The sequence below is a fragment of the Sinocyclocheilus anshuiensis genome, unplaced genomic scaffold (assembly GCF_001515605.1).
Source record: "Sinocyclocheilus anshuiensis isolate Anshui unplaced genomic scaffold, SAMN03320099.WGS_v1.1 scaffold252, whole genome shotgun sequence".
NCBI lineage: Eukaryota > Metazoa > Chordata > Actinopteri > Cypriniformes > Cyprinidae > Sinocyclocheilus > Sinocyclocheilus anshuiensis.
Genome location: NW_015554095.1, coordinates 489,712 through 502,547, shown reverse-complemented (window position 1 = coordinate 502,547; position 12,836 = coordinate 489,712). Strand labels below are relative to the sequence as shown.

The 12,836-nt window shown below is 37.6% G+C and overlaps 1 protein-coding gene across 4 annotated transcripts in view; it reads left to right on the top strand.

The window, feature by feature from the left end:
- Positions 1–8,786, top strand: part of LOC107669488 (dual specificity protein phosphatase 3-like) — a 14,684-nt gene extending 5,898 nt beyond the window's left edge. For 3 of the 4 annotated variants that reach the window (XR_001631995.1, XR_001631994.1, XR_001631993.1), the window contains 3 exons: positions 1,803–2,029; positions 4,582–5,967; positions 6,266–8,786. Coding sequence is in view for 1 of the 4 variants with exons in the window: in XM_016461735.1 (XP_016317221.1) it covers positions 1,803–2,029; positions 4,582–4,790 (436 nt within the window). In the remaining 3 variants the exon portion in view is untranslated. Of the gene's footprint in view, positions 1–1,802; positions 2,030–4,581; positions 6,000–6,265 lie in introns of those variants that run through there. The other variant, XM_016461735.1, reaches the window with a different exon arrangement.
- The last annotated feature ends 4,050 nt before the right edge of the window (positions 8,787–12,836 follow it).

The following is a 12,836-nucleotide window of genomic DNA, read 5'->3' as shown; positions in this document are numbered from 1 at the left end:
AAGAAAACACGCTCTCTCTCTCTCTCTCTCTCTCTCTCTCTCTCTCTCTCTCTCTCTCTCTCTCTCTCATGCACATGCACATGCATACACGCATACAAACACTGGGAGAAATATGACCACAATCTGCAAAGGCTCCATATAGACAGGATCTCAGTGGGGGAGAGTTTGAATTATGGGTGTTGGGCGGTGCATCCGAGTCCATCACTTCATCACCACTGAAGAGCCTGCGCTGCTGGCAGAAACAGAGACTGATGGGCTGCTACATCCTCCAGTTATAAACCAAACGGCCTGGAGACTTGATCTTTATTTAGGGGGTTCTTTTTGAAACTGTGTAAATACAGTGTCTGTGTAAATAACGTATTATAATTGTATTAGGTTATATTTATATTATCTATATTATCCCATATGTGCAGTCTTTCATCTACTGCATTCTCACAATGGATGGCACTGAGCAGCGGACTAGAGAGACATAAAGAGGTTGGATTTTTAGGAGACAAACATGAAGGAGTTCCAGGTGCTCAAGCAAAATGGAGACAATGCAACTACATGACAGAGCATTCTGCTCATCTCTTTTCTCATCTCTTGTTTTCTCTCTCTGTGGACTTAGAGTCCTATTTTGGGCACTACGCTGGACGCCTATGGCTCTTTGTATGCCTCTGGGCAGCAGCCAAGATCTTGGTGTGTCTGTTCTGGTTTTAGAACACTGCTGTCCCCAGGGACCCTCTGACATAGGCCGACATCTCTGCCAACTAAAAGCGGCTCCACAATTCACTCCAATCAATCTCAAACCAGACATAGCAGACCGATCCATAGCTGAGGCTTCTGGGTGGGGTTGGCAGGGTCTTGGGTTTACTGGAACTACAAACTGAGAGCATGCAGATTGCCATTGTTTGTCGCAAATGCATGAAACATTCTTGATAAACAGTTACATAACGCAACATAAGGGGTTATGTAATTCTTTGATCAAGAATGAATGATTACAAGGTATTCAGCAGTGAGAGAAAAGAACACAAGAAAAGTCATCAATTTTTAATATACCCTAAGAAATTTGTGAATAATGCTGACTCTGATGGGAAAGCCTAAATTATTTTCTATGAATTCATATGATGTGAATTGTTAAAAAAAATAGAAAGTAGTTACAAATTTACAAAAAGAGTTTGAGATTTCTTGCCACCAATAATGAATGCTGACAATTTTCATGACACAGTTTACCATGCATTTTTTTTAATTATCACTGTTTGTGTGAACAGGTCTTCATTGCAAATGAACGACTTCAGGTTGATTTGTTAGATCACTGTCAGCAAACACCCATTAAGACAGGGTTGCATTTGAGACCAGAAGAGGGTCGAGTTCAGGTTAACACTGAGTCCACATGTTCCATGACGAGACCAAGACCAAAAAATATATTGTGTTGGACTCAAGGAGCATGGCCATATTTTCATGGTCTTGGTTTTATTGACTCAGACTCAACACTCCTCTGGTCTCGGTCTTGACTCAAATGAGCTGGTCTTGCCTACAACACTGCCTTGAAGGGACAGTTCATCCCAAAATGAAAATCTTGTCGTCATCTACTCACCTCACAAGTTGTTCCAAACCTGTAGGAGTTTCTTTCTTCTGTTGAGCACGAAAGAAGGTATTTTGAAAAATGTTGGTAATCAAACAATTGATGGTAGCTAAATGGATTGGAACAAGTGGAGGGTGACAGAATTTTAATTTTTAGATGAACTATCCCTTTAAGATATCACAAAATTGGTTTGTTTGGTTCAGGTGAATCTGACACGTGTTCTGCTTCTGCTCCCCAGGTTTGTGGCCCAGAATGTGATGCGTCTGCAGCGGCTGGGTGTGACACACATACTGAATGTCGCAGAGGGAAACTCTTTCATGCATGTGAACACCAACGCAGAGTTCTACGCAGGAACTGGGATCACGTACCATGGCATACAGGCCAATGACACTGAGCAGTTCAACATCAGTGCCTTCTTTGAGGAAGCAGCAGACTTCATCGATAAGGCTCTGGCACATGGAAAAGGTCAGCTGCTCGTGCTTCTTCTCTTTTTGTAAATGCTTTTGTTTCTTATCAAATACCCACTTTAGACTTACATAAACTGATTGTAAAGAAAACATTTTCCATTCACCGACAAGACTATCCCAAGATATTACAGAAATTTTGTTCAGTCCATTTGACACAGTTTCTTGATAATTCATGAAGTATGAAGCCAGCGATGTCTTTGCGGAGTTAGAATGTATAGTATTCTGTGGCGTTCATAACTTGACCTTTCTCTAACAAGCCAAGTTACTTATTTTTCCCTTATGCCAGCTTTCTTTTTTCATCACTTTGTTTTAATGCTTAGCTTGCACAAGTTAAAAAAGTTAGGATAAAAAAATGAAAGGAAAAAATACAGTGGATTTATTGAAATGTTTCAGTATATGTATCCACAGATAATAATGTATCCCAAAGTGGATCTGGTAGTCCCTACACACAGATTTTATCCCTAGATATCTCACATCAGTCGTTTTAATTGGTGCATTTAAACCTATCTTTTATGGCATGGATTTTATGCCATCTCTAACACAGAGGAGCAATTATAAAGCATCTTAATTGCAAATCATCTTGGCAGCAGGAGCCCAGTAAACGGTAAATCAGATGCCAAGCCTGGGTCGAGGGAGGACACTAATCTTTTCACTGAGAGCTTAAGCTGAAACAAAACCTCTAGAATATATGCTGCCACTTCGTAGCGAGGCTGAGCTCAGCTGTGACATTTGCGACAGACAGTGGGCTTGATGTCATCTGGCGAATTTGCTGGCTGAATTGCAATGAGCAGTGGGAGGGATGAAGGTCTGAGTGCTCCCGCTGCCACTGAGTCACACTGAATCAGTTTTAAAAATATGCTCTGCATAGGGGTGGGTCTCGATGGCTGATTTGTCGTCTAGTTTTAGATTTGTTCCTGTTTTAAGTTTACTGTAGGTCTTTGTAGCAACAGTGCATTGCAGAGGATTGATGTGATATTCAGTTACGTGAGCACATAAAAAAATCTGTATTCTTTCTTTACCCATATATATACTACAGAGAACCTAAAATAATTATTTTGAGTACTTGGTTTGGATTTTGTGGGGTTTCAGGTTTACATCATTCATCATCCTTGATGTCAAAAAGTGACTACAAAAAACTCTGCATGTGAGATGCAATTTTATATTTCAAACACAGATGGTGATAGAAAGGCCAGAGTTCAGAGTGCTGTCATCCTTAGGCACCATTCACACAGAACTGAAGTTTTTGCACTTTAAGGGTTCATTCATCCAAAAATGAAAATTCTGTCATTGATTCTGTGTCAGAATCAGAATGTTGTAGAATAAAGTTTTTTTTTTTACATTTTTGTTGTCTTTGCGCACAAGAAGTATTTTTGTAGCTTCATAAAATTACGGTTGAACCACTAATGTCACATTGACTATTTTAAAGGGGTCATATGAAATGACAAACAACAAGTGCTACTCTACACTGCCCAAAAAACTTGCATTTGAATCGTCAGTTGCAAATTCTTTAAATATAAAAAACGTACTTACAGTCTGTGAGTCAGAACAGCCGGCATTGTAGTCTACTCTACCAGGATCAGGAAACAGTCCTCCATAAAATGCACTGGACACATCTGAATATTTGGGTTAAACTGTTCTGGAACAGTGTTGTAAATACAACTTAACCACTGATTTCTAGTCGTGTCCTCTTTTGGAAGGCCAAACCAAGTAGTTTCGCTTTCACAACGAAACAGCGTCACACACCGCGGCCTTGAGTGAGCGGCGGCCTAGAGTATGCGGAGGCCGGCTTGAGTAAGCAGAGGCGGGAAGTTGAAAATAAACTATCGGGTAGGGTTAGGGTAGGTGTAGGGAGGGCTTTATTGGCCCAAGAAGGTGGTATCCATTTAATAATTTGAATTAAAATGATAATTTACATTCAATACGTTATTATTGCATACTGTTTTAAAATGTACTGCAATACTGAGGTGCAGATAATTTGCCATAAGTAGTATAAATAGCTGAAAGTACTGCTATTTTAACAGTGTAAATAGAATCTATAGCTATTTGCACTTAGTGTCTATCGCTATTTGTACTTAAATATCATCTATCGCTAAGAAAATATGCTATTTTCACTTAGTGCAAATAGCCGCTGCCTTAAAAATATATAGTTTTGCATAGTCGTAGCTCTACATTGATCTACAGGGATCAGAGATTTAAGAATCAATGAAGGTTATCTCCTTGACACATAAACAGCACAAAGACTCACGGGAAAATGTAAGTAAGCATTCGGAGGAGGCATCAGGTTTCAGATCCTCTGCTGCATCTGCCAAATAAGCACAGCAGAGGCTTGCAAGGTGAATTCCTCCAGGAGAGTAGGCTGGTCAATAATGAATGTGTATGTGTGTGGCTGCATGTTTGGAGCGGAATTAATTGGTCTGAAGGTTGATTTGAGAATATTCACGATGAACTGATGTTGCGGCAGAAGCCGCAGTTGTATCCTCAAAGAATGAGATCTTCGGAGGTACTTCAAAACCTGCCTTTTTTAACCGTTTTTTCTTACTACTCTTCTAGGAAAGGTGTACGTTCACTGCCGTGAGGGCTACAGCCGTTCGCCCACTATCGTCATAGCTTACCTCATGCTCCGTCACAAGATGGATGTACGAGTTGCAACGGGTACAGTAAGACACAAGAGAGAGATCGGCCCAAATGATGGATTCCTGCGCCAGCTGTGCCAACTCAACGAAAAGCTGGCGAAGGAGGGCAAGTTGAAGACCAAATGATAGAATGTGCTCTACCCCCACATTTATTCACAAATGCAGGCACACGGTCAAACTAGTGTGCACTATTTCCAGTCCAAGTATATTAATAGAATGTATGCATACATCCAGAGCATAAGCATGGAGATATACAAAGTGTATTCAAACACACTTTCACATACACACTCACACAAGGTGTTGTCAGTGTCCTGAATAATTACCCTTGCTTCCAGCTGGCTGGTAAAGGCAAATTTACTGGCATATCTGAATAATTAAGGCTGTAGAAGGAGCAAGGGCAGCATTTTACATGTCATCACAACTGTTTTGTTTTTGCATTATTCCCCATGATAATTAGCTTCCGTTTTTTCACTAGGTACACCTGAAGCATTCCAGTACCCAACTGTTTGTATATCTCACAAATTCAACTTTTGGAGCATATTAGCCCAGTTGTCATGTAATGTAGAGCACAATCATCCTATGGGTTCCAATTTGACAGAAATACTGCGATTGCTCATCCCATTTCTATATGTATGTGGTAGAATATGATATTTAGGTATAAAAAAGCACGTCGAATACAACTTTTAACCCATTTACAGACCTACAGCCAGATTTGTGATGGCTTTCCAGCATTTTAAATCAGGAGGACAAAACTGTTGTGTACCAGCACACACCCCTTTCGCTCACTAAATTAACATTCCACTTTGTACCGAATGGTAGCATACAATCAACAAGATATATCTACAACAAGCCAACTGTATGTTGTAGCTCAGATTTAACAGACGCTACAAACAGGTTCAAACGGTTCTATGCAGCAGTGATAATGCATCAACCCCATTAGATCTCTTTACTCTAGAATCACTGTCTCTCACTGCCAAGTCTCATGCCACATTTGGTCCATCACAAGATCACAGTCAGCCTTGACCAGAGAGACACGTCCGATAGATGGAGAGCCTCTGCCATGCCAACTGCCTAATGATGTGCCCTTACACAAGGTTTGTAACCCAGAGGCCCAGTGCCCCTTCATACTGTTAGTTCAGAGATCGCAGGAAGCGTGTCAGTGACATCTGTGGAGTGTAGACCAGATTTTTAAGGGTAGCTGTTGAAACAGATTAGGTTTACTTCGGGCTCAGCTTTGTCCTTAAAACAGAATCACTTTAGCACTGGAATTGACTCATTTTGCTGCACTGCTGGCTTGTTTCAGGTTTTGAAGGGGTCATATCATACGTATTTTTATCATTTAATTATTTGCCTCTGCCATGCCAACTGCCTAATGATGTGCCCTTACACAAGGTTTGTAACCCAGAGGCCCAGTGCCCCTTCATACTGTTAGTTCAGAGATCGCAGGAAGCGTGTCAGTGACATCTGTGGAGTGTAGACCAGATTTTTAAGGGTAGCTGTTGAAACAGATTAGGTTTACTTCGGGCTCAGCTTTGTCCTTAAAACAGAATCACTTTAGCACTGGAATTTACTCATTTTGCTGCACTGCTGGCTTGTTTCAGGTTTTAAAGGGGTCATATCATACGTATTTTTATCATTTAATTATTTCCCCCGAGGTCCACTTATAACGTTAGTCCAATTAAGCAGGCCGTTTTTGCTGCTGTGCCTTTAAGACTTCTATGTAAGCATCCTTTTTGCATGTGAAGGGAGTTACATTGATGAGTAACTGATAGTTGTCGGTATAGTTTATGCTGTCCATCGTTCAATAACAGCATCATTGCGGCAGATTCACAAAAAGGTCTGCACTGAAATGTGCTGTTCAAACCATTCAGATCAGACTTTAACAGCAGAACTTTCCCACATTTACTCTTTATTCAGTTTTGGAATAACAGTATCCTTCCTACTTTCTCTGTATAGCTTCTTTGGGACTGGTTTGGCTACACTGATGTGTAAATATGGGCGGTCGTATGTTAAAGTATCCACATTTTTGACATCAAAAATTTCAGTATGAGACATTTTTGTAGCTTGGCTTCAGTAAATGGTCTTTTTGGACTGGGGAGAAAATGTTGATGTCTTAAAGTTAACCCAAAAATGAGATTTCTCATAATATATGACCTCTTTAAAGGAGAACCAGCATCACTTCATTTGGAATAAGTGCATGCTAAAGTTTCAAACACATAGCTTTTTGAATTAGTCTCATTTCTCTTGTCAAATTTGATTGATCTAATATTAATAGCCCCTGGGCCTCTACATTTATTATTACTGAAGGAAAATATAGTACAAATCGTAGGCTAGATTATAACACAAAGCACTACTTATGCCTCTTTTTTTATATTTCTATATTCCAGATATATATACTTGTATATACATATTTAGATGTTGACATATATGAATGTATGACCTGTCCATAATATTTGTGTATGACCAGTATCTATTAACAATAGAAATAACTAATAAATTGTAGTCAACATCCATTTTATTTTGAAATGCCATGGCACATTTACCCAAAAACACCACATTTGTTTCACACACCCAGTTGTTTGCTAAAACTTCCATATATTATCCAGTTTTTCTTTTCGCTTTGATGGAGAGTGGTGTATTTGGCTTTATTATTTTATAATTTACATTGTATTAGAGGGTCAAAGTCTGTTTTCACAGGTAACACTGTTGCAGGCTACCTCACAACATTCATACTACTGTAGCTAATCCACAATAATTGTTTAGTTTTTTTTGTGTGTGTGTGTCTAAGAACATTTAAAATGGACAAATACCTATATGTATGAAAACATTAAAACTATAAACATTCCTTTAATATAATCTGGAGACCTAGGCTTTATACAACCTAATCAGCTGTAGCTTTTGGAAACCTGTGTGCCGTCACAAAAAACGTGAACCAATGAGGATGGTCTGTGCCAATGGCAAGCAAACTACGGGAGTTTATCAGTCTGAAATCTTCTTGTGCTTTTAGAGATTTAAGCAGCAACTTTTAACCTCAAAAAGCAACAACACATTTTGAATACGCATATTTGGACATTTCAACATAAAGATGTGTTTGCCGGCTCTGTTGGCTACAAGGCTTCAGAAGATGAAGAAGAACACACCCTTTTCTGAACTGGATCTGTGGAAGGAGAAACACTGCCATCTGCTGTTGATAAACCATGTGGTTTGCACAAACTGGCCTGCTATGTATTGCCTTTTATTCAAATGTATCCGATTGTATGTATGTTACACAGTGCATAGAAATCGTAAACAATATAATTATACAGGGAAGATTAAATGAAAATGGTTGTACCACTATATGGCTTAATGATGTCATTAGTATATAACAATGAATCACAATGCTGCTTGGTCACTTTGTATGTATGTCTCATTAGTATGTGATATTTTAGTTTGTATTTTAATAACACAAAGTAAGGTGTCTAAAGTGATGCATTTTTGATGCACTTGCATTTTTTGGCATCGGTGCGAAGTATTGTCTGTGCATTTTTGCTTCTTTGTTTCGTCCATGCGTACAAGCACATAGTTGCATTCATGTGTGCACACACACACTTGCTCAAACGCCGCTGACTACATGTAACTCTATATCGTCTATGTGCCGTCTCTTACTCCTGTATGCTTTGTGTTGTTGCTGTAATGTGATATTGTAAATGACTGACCACTTGTTTGTTGTAAAGGACATGGAAACCTCAGCAGTTGCAAATTTGGCAGGAGGGTTTGGCACAAATGTTCACACTCTAAAATTATGTTCTGCATTTTGAGTTCGCGAGTTGCTTGATGTGACTAAACAACAGATTTACGGTTTCGTTTTAATCTGACTTAATCAGGAAAGGAATTACAGATTGCTTGAAGTGGAGGTCAAATGAATGCATTCACATGACACAGGCTGTCTAAACATCCCACCTTAAAGCCTTAGCCTGAAGATGGATTATATATTTTTGATTCATGTCTTCACTTCACAAAGCTAGGTGTACAGCTTCTGCAGACACTTTGTTTAAGTGCACTTCATTAAATCACAGTTATTTTTCTTACACTGTAAAATGTTCTTTTGTTTTATGATGTCTGAAAATAAATCGCAAAAATTAAAACGTGCTTTTTTTTTCTTTAGTTTTATTCAGTTAAGTGAGTCCCAACTGGGAGAATGCATTGTTAAAACCATAAAACCGAAATTACAAATTATTATAAAAAATATTAGGGTGACTATAAGGGTGATATAAAAAGTTATGGTGATAAAAATATTATTGTCAATTTGTGTGAGTGTGTGTGTGTGTGTGTATATATATATATATATATATATATATATATACACAGTACACTACTGTTCAAAGGTTTGGGATCAGTAAGATTTTTTATTTTTTTTTAAAAGTCACTTATGCTCATCAAGGCTGCATTTATTTTAACAAAAATAAAGTAAAAACAGTAATATTGTGAAATAGTATTCAAATTTAAAATAACAGTTTTCTGTTTTAATGTACTTTAAAATAGAATTTATTCCTGTAGTGGCAAAGCTGAATTTTCATCATCCATTACTACAGTCTTCAGTGTCACATAATCCTTCAGAAATCATTCTAATATGCTGATTTATTACCAATACTGGAAAAAGTTGTGCTGCTTAATATTTTTTTTTTGGAAACTGTGCTACTTTTTTCAGGATTATTTATTAAATAAAAAGTTAAAAAAGAACAGAATTGATTCAAAATATAAATCTTTTGTGACAGTATACACTACCGTTCAAAAGCTTGGTTTTAGTATGTTTTTTTTAGGTATATGTTAAATATATGTCTGAGGCATATGTTAAATTGATTAAAAAAATAATAGTAAAGAATTACATTGTAATGCACACACACACAATCAATGATTTAAAAAAGCGTACCAACAAACAGTATCCTCAACCTTGCTAACACATTTTTTCTCCCTTCTTTTTTCTTGTATTGTCTTTTCAAACTCCACAGCCAGAATAAAAATTGCATTTCATTGTCTCATATCACTCATATTGCTCAATGCAATAATACATTATTTTTGCATTTCTTCCTAGAGCATGAGAGGGACTAATTTCTCATGTACATGGGTAGTTTGCATGACAATACCCTATTAGTTCTCCTTGTGTTTTGCAAGCAGTCTGTGTCTGTGGGCCTCTACGGTCTTTGATTACAACAGAATGGGGCACATGAAAAAGCGTTCACAACAGCCCCTAATTACTCCTGTTAGGTAACAGAGATAAGTAGGGTAACATTCAGCTGTGAACAGACTTTAATGCAACATTTGACTTGCCTCAGCAAATCTACAAAGACTGAGCAAATGAATGACTTCACTACATCCGCAACTAGATTTAATGTGCATGGCATCATGTTTTACTGCGTATTATATATTTGTTGAAGAGATCATTATAAAATATGAGTGCAGGGTTAAGGTTTTGGGTCAGCATGTGTGAATATTTATGCATTTATGGAAGTGCAGTATGTATATTATTTATGCACTATGTTTATTCATAAATTAGAAACATATCCGAAAGATGCTTTATGGTAAGATTTTAGAGTCTGTCTCCAAGAGATGGAGACAAACGCTTCCATAAATCTGTCTCCCTCTTGGGTCCTGTGCTCCTTGTACCATGACCTGCACACTAACATAAGACTTTCTTTTGACACAAATACATAATCATATCCAACACTCCGTCACAGAATCACAAAGGACAATTTTAAATGTGAATGGTCTTTGAGGTCCTTTAGCATTTGTTCTGTGCACCTGGGATGACCAGCTCAGACTTCATGTATCCACAAGGATCATTGAAAACACTCAAATCAATTGGTCTGACACTAGGGCCGATCTCTTTCCATGACCATGTGCACACAGCAATTACCCGAGCCCAGCTGTGGGGTCCTTTGAGAGAGCTGTCCAGGGGCTCCTCCCTGTCACACTCACAAACCATGCAGGACCACAGAGCAGGCTGGGATGTTCCCTGACTCCAGTTTGCAATTAAATCAATATACAGTGGTGGCCAAAATGATTAGAACACTAGTATTTTCACCAGCTAAAAAAATTGTTTTAAGTCAGTTATCTCTATCTTTTGCTGTAATGTGTCAGTAGGAAATATCAGTTTACATTTCCAAACATTAATTTTAATAATTGTAATACTCCAGTGTGATTTATGTTTGCACAAGGAGTCTGACAGCACCCAGTGCTCCACACAGAGATCTGATCTCATCATCATCCAGTCTGTCTGGAATGACATGAAGAAACAGAACAAACTGAGATAGACTAAATCCAGAAGAACTGTGGCAACGTCTCCAAGATGCTTCAAGAAACCCACCTGCAAAGCTTCAGTACTGTTAAAAGTGGCACTTATGTAAACATGCTGTAAAATGAGGATGCTGTCAAAAATAATGTCATAAATATATTTTCTTTATCAATTAACTTCTATAAACTAAATTAAATCAACATTTGGTGTGACCATCCTTTGCGTTTAAAGCAGCTTTTGCCCTAGGTGCACTTTGCCCAAGGTTGCATCGGCAACAGCTATATCGGTGCCAATTTTTTTTTTTTAATTATTTAAATGAAAATAATTAAAATATTTATTTTAGGTCATGCATGCATATATAAATTTTTCAATAAAACGTTAAATGTAGATGTAATTTTTTTATATAGATAGATAGATGGATGGATGGATGGATGGATGGATTGATAGATAGATTTAATTATATTTTTAATGAAACATATATAAATTTAAATAATTGTTTTAAGTCAGTTATCTCTATCTTTTGCTGTAATGTGTCAGTAGGAAATATCAGTTTACATTTCCAAACATTAATTTTAATAATTGTAATACTCCAGTGTGATTTATGTTTGCACAAGGAGTCTGACAGCACCCAGTGCTCCACACAGAGATCTGATCTCATCATCATCCAGTCTGTCTGGAATGACATGAAGAAACAGAACAAACTGAGATAGACTAAATCCAGAAGAACTGTGGCAACGTCTCCAAGATGCTTCAAGAAACCCACCTGCAAAGCTTCAGTACTGTTAAAAGTGGCACTTATGTAGATATTCTTTATAAAAGTTAAGACTCGTCCACGCCCTCCTAAAACGCCTCGTTTAAACACGCCCCCACATGCCTTCATCACTGTGTGGGAAGATTTGTATAACACCTCCCAAATGTTCACGCAAAGAAAGAATGCGTAACTTTGGTTCTCGCTGTAGTATTGTTGCCGCCGCCATGTCGTGAAGATCTATAAACTAAATTAAATCAACATTTGGTGTGACCATCCTTTGCGTTTAAAGCAGCTTTTGCCCTAGGTGCACTTTGCCCAAGGTTGCATCGGCAACAGCTATATCGGTGCCAATTTTTTTTTTTTAATTATTTAAATGAAAATAATTAAAATATTTATTTTAGGTCATGCATGCATATATAAATTTTTCAATAAAACGTTAAATGTAGATGTAATTTTTTTATATAGATAGATAGATGGATGGATTGATAGATTTAATTATATTTTTAATGAAACATATATAAATTTAAATAAAAAAAATAATTATTCAATTAAAATAAAATGAATAAATATTTATTTTAATGTATTTCATGTATTTAAATTCTATATACAATTTTCATCACAACATTTCATGTATTTATATTCTCTTAAAGGGGTCATATGATGCGATATCAAGTTTTCCTTTCTCTTTGGAGTGTTACAAGCTGTTTGTGAATAGATAAGATCCCTAAAGTTGCAAAGACTAAAGTCTCAAACCCAAAGAGATATTCTTTATAAAAGTTAAGACTCGTCCACGCCCTCCTAAAACGCCTCGTTTAAACACGCCCCCACATGCCTTCATCACTGTGTGGGAAGATTTGTATAACACCTCCCAAATGTTCACGCAAAGAAAGAATGCGTAACTTTGGTTCTCGCTGTAGTATTGTTGCCGCCGCCATGTCGTGAAGACGCTGTGTGTTTTGTTGTGAAAGCGAAACTACTTTGTGTTGCCTTCCAAAAGAGGACACGACTAATAATCAGTGGTTAAATTGTATTTACAACACTGTTCCAGAACAGTTTAACCCATATATTCATGTGTGTGTAAAGTATTTTACGGAGGACAAGGACTGTTTCCTGGGAGAGTAGCCTACAATGCCGGTTTTCTGACAAATAA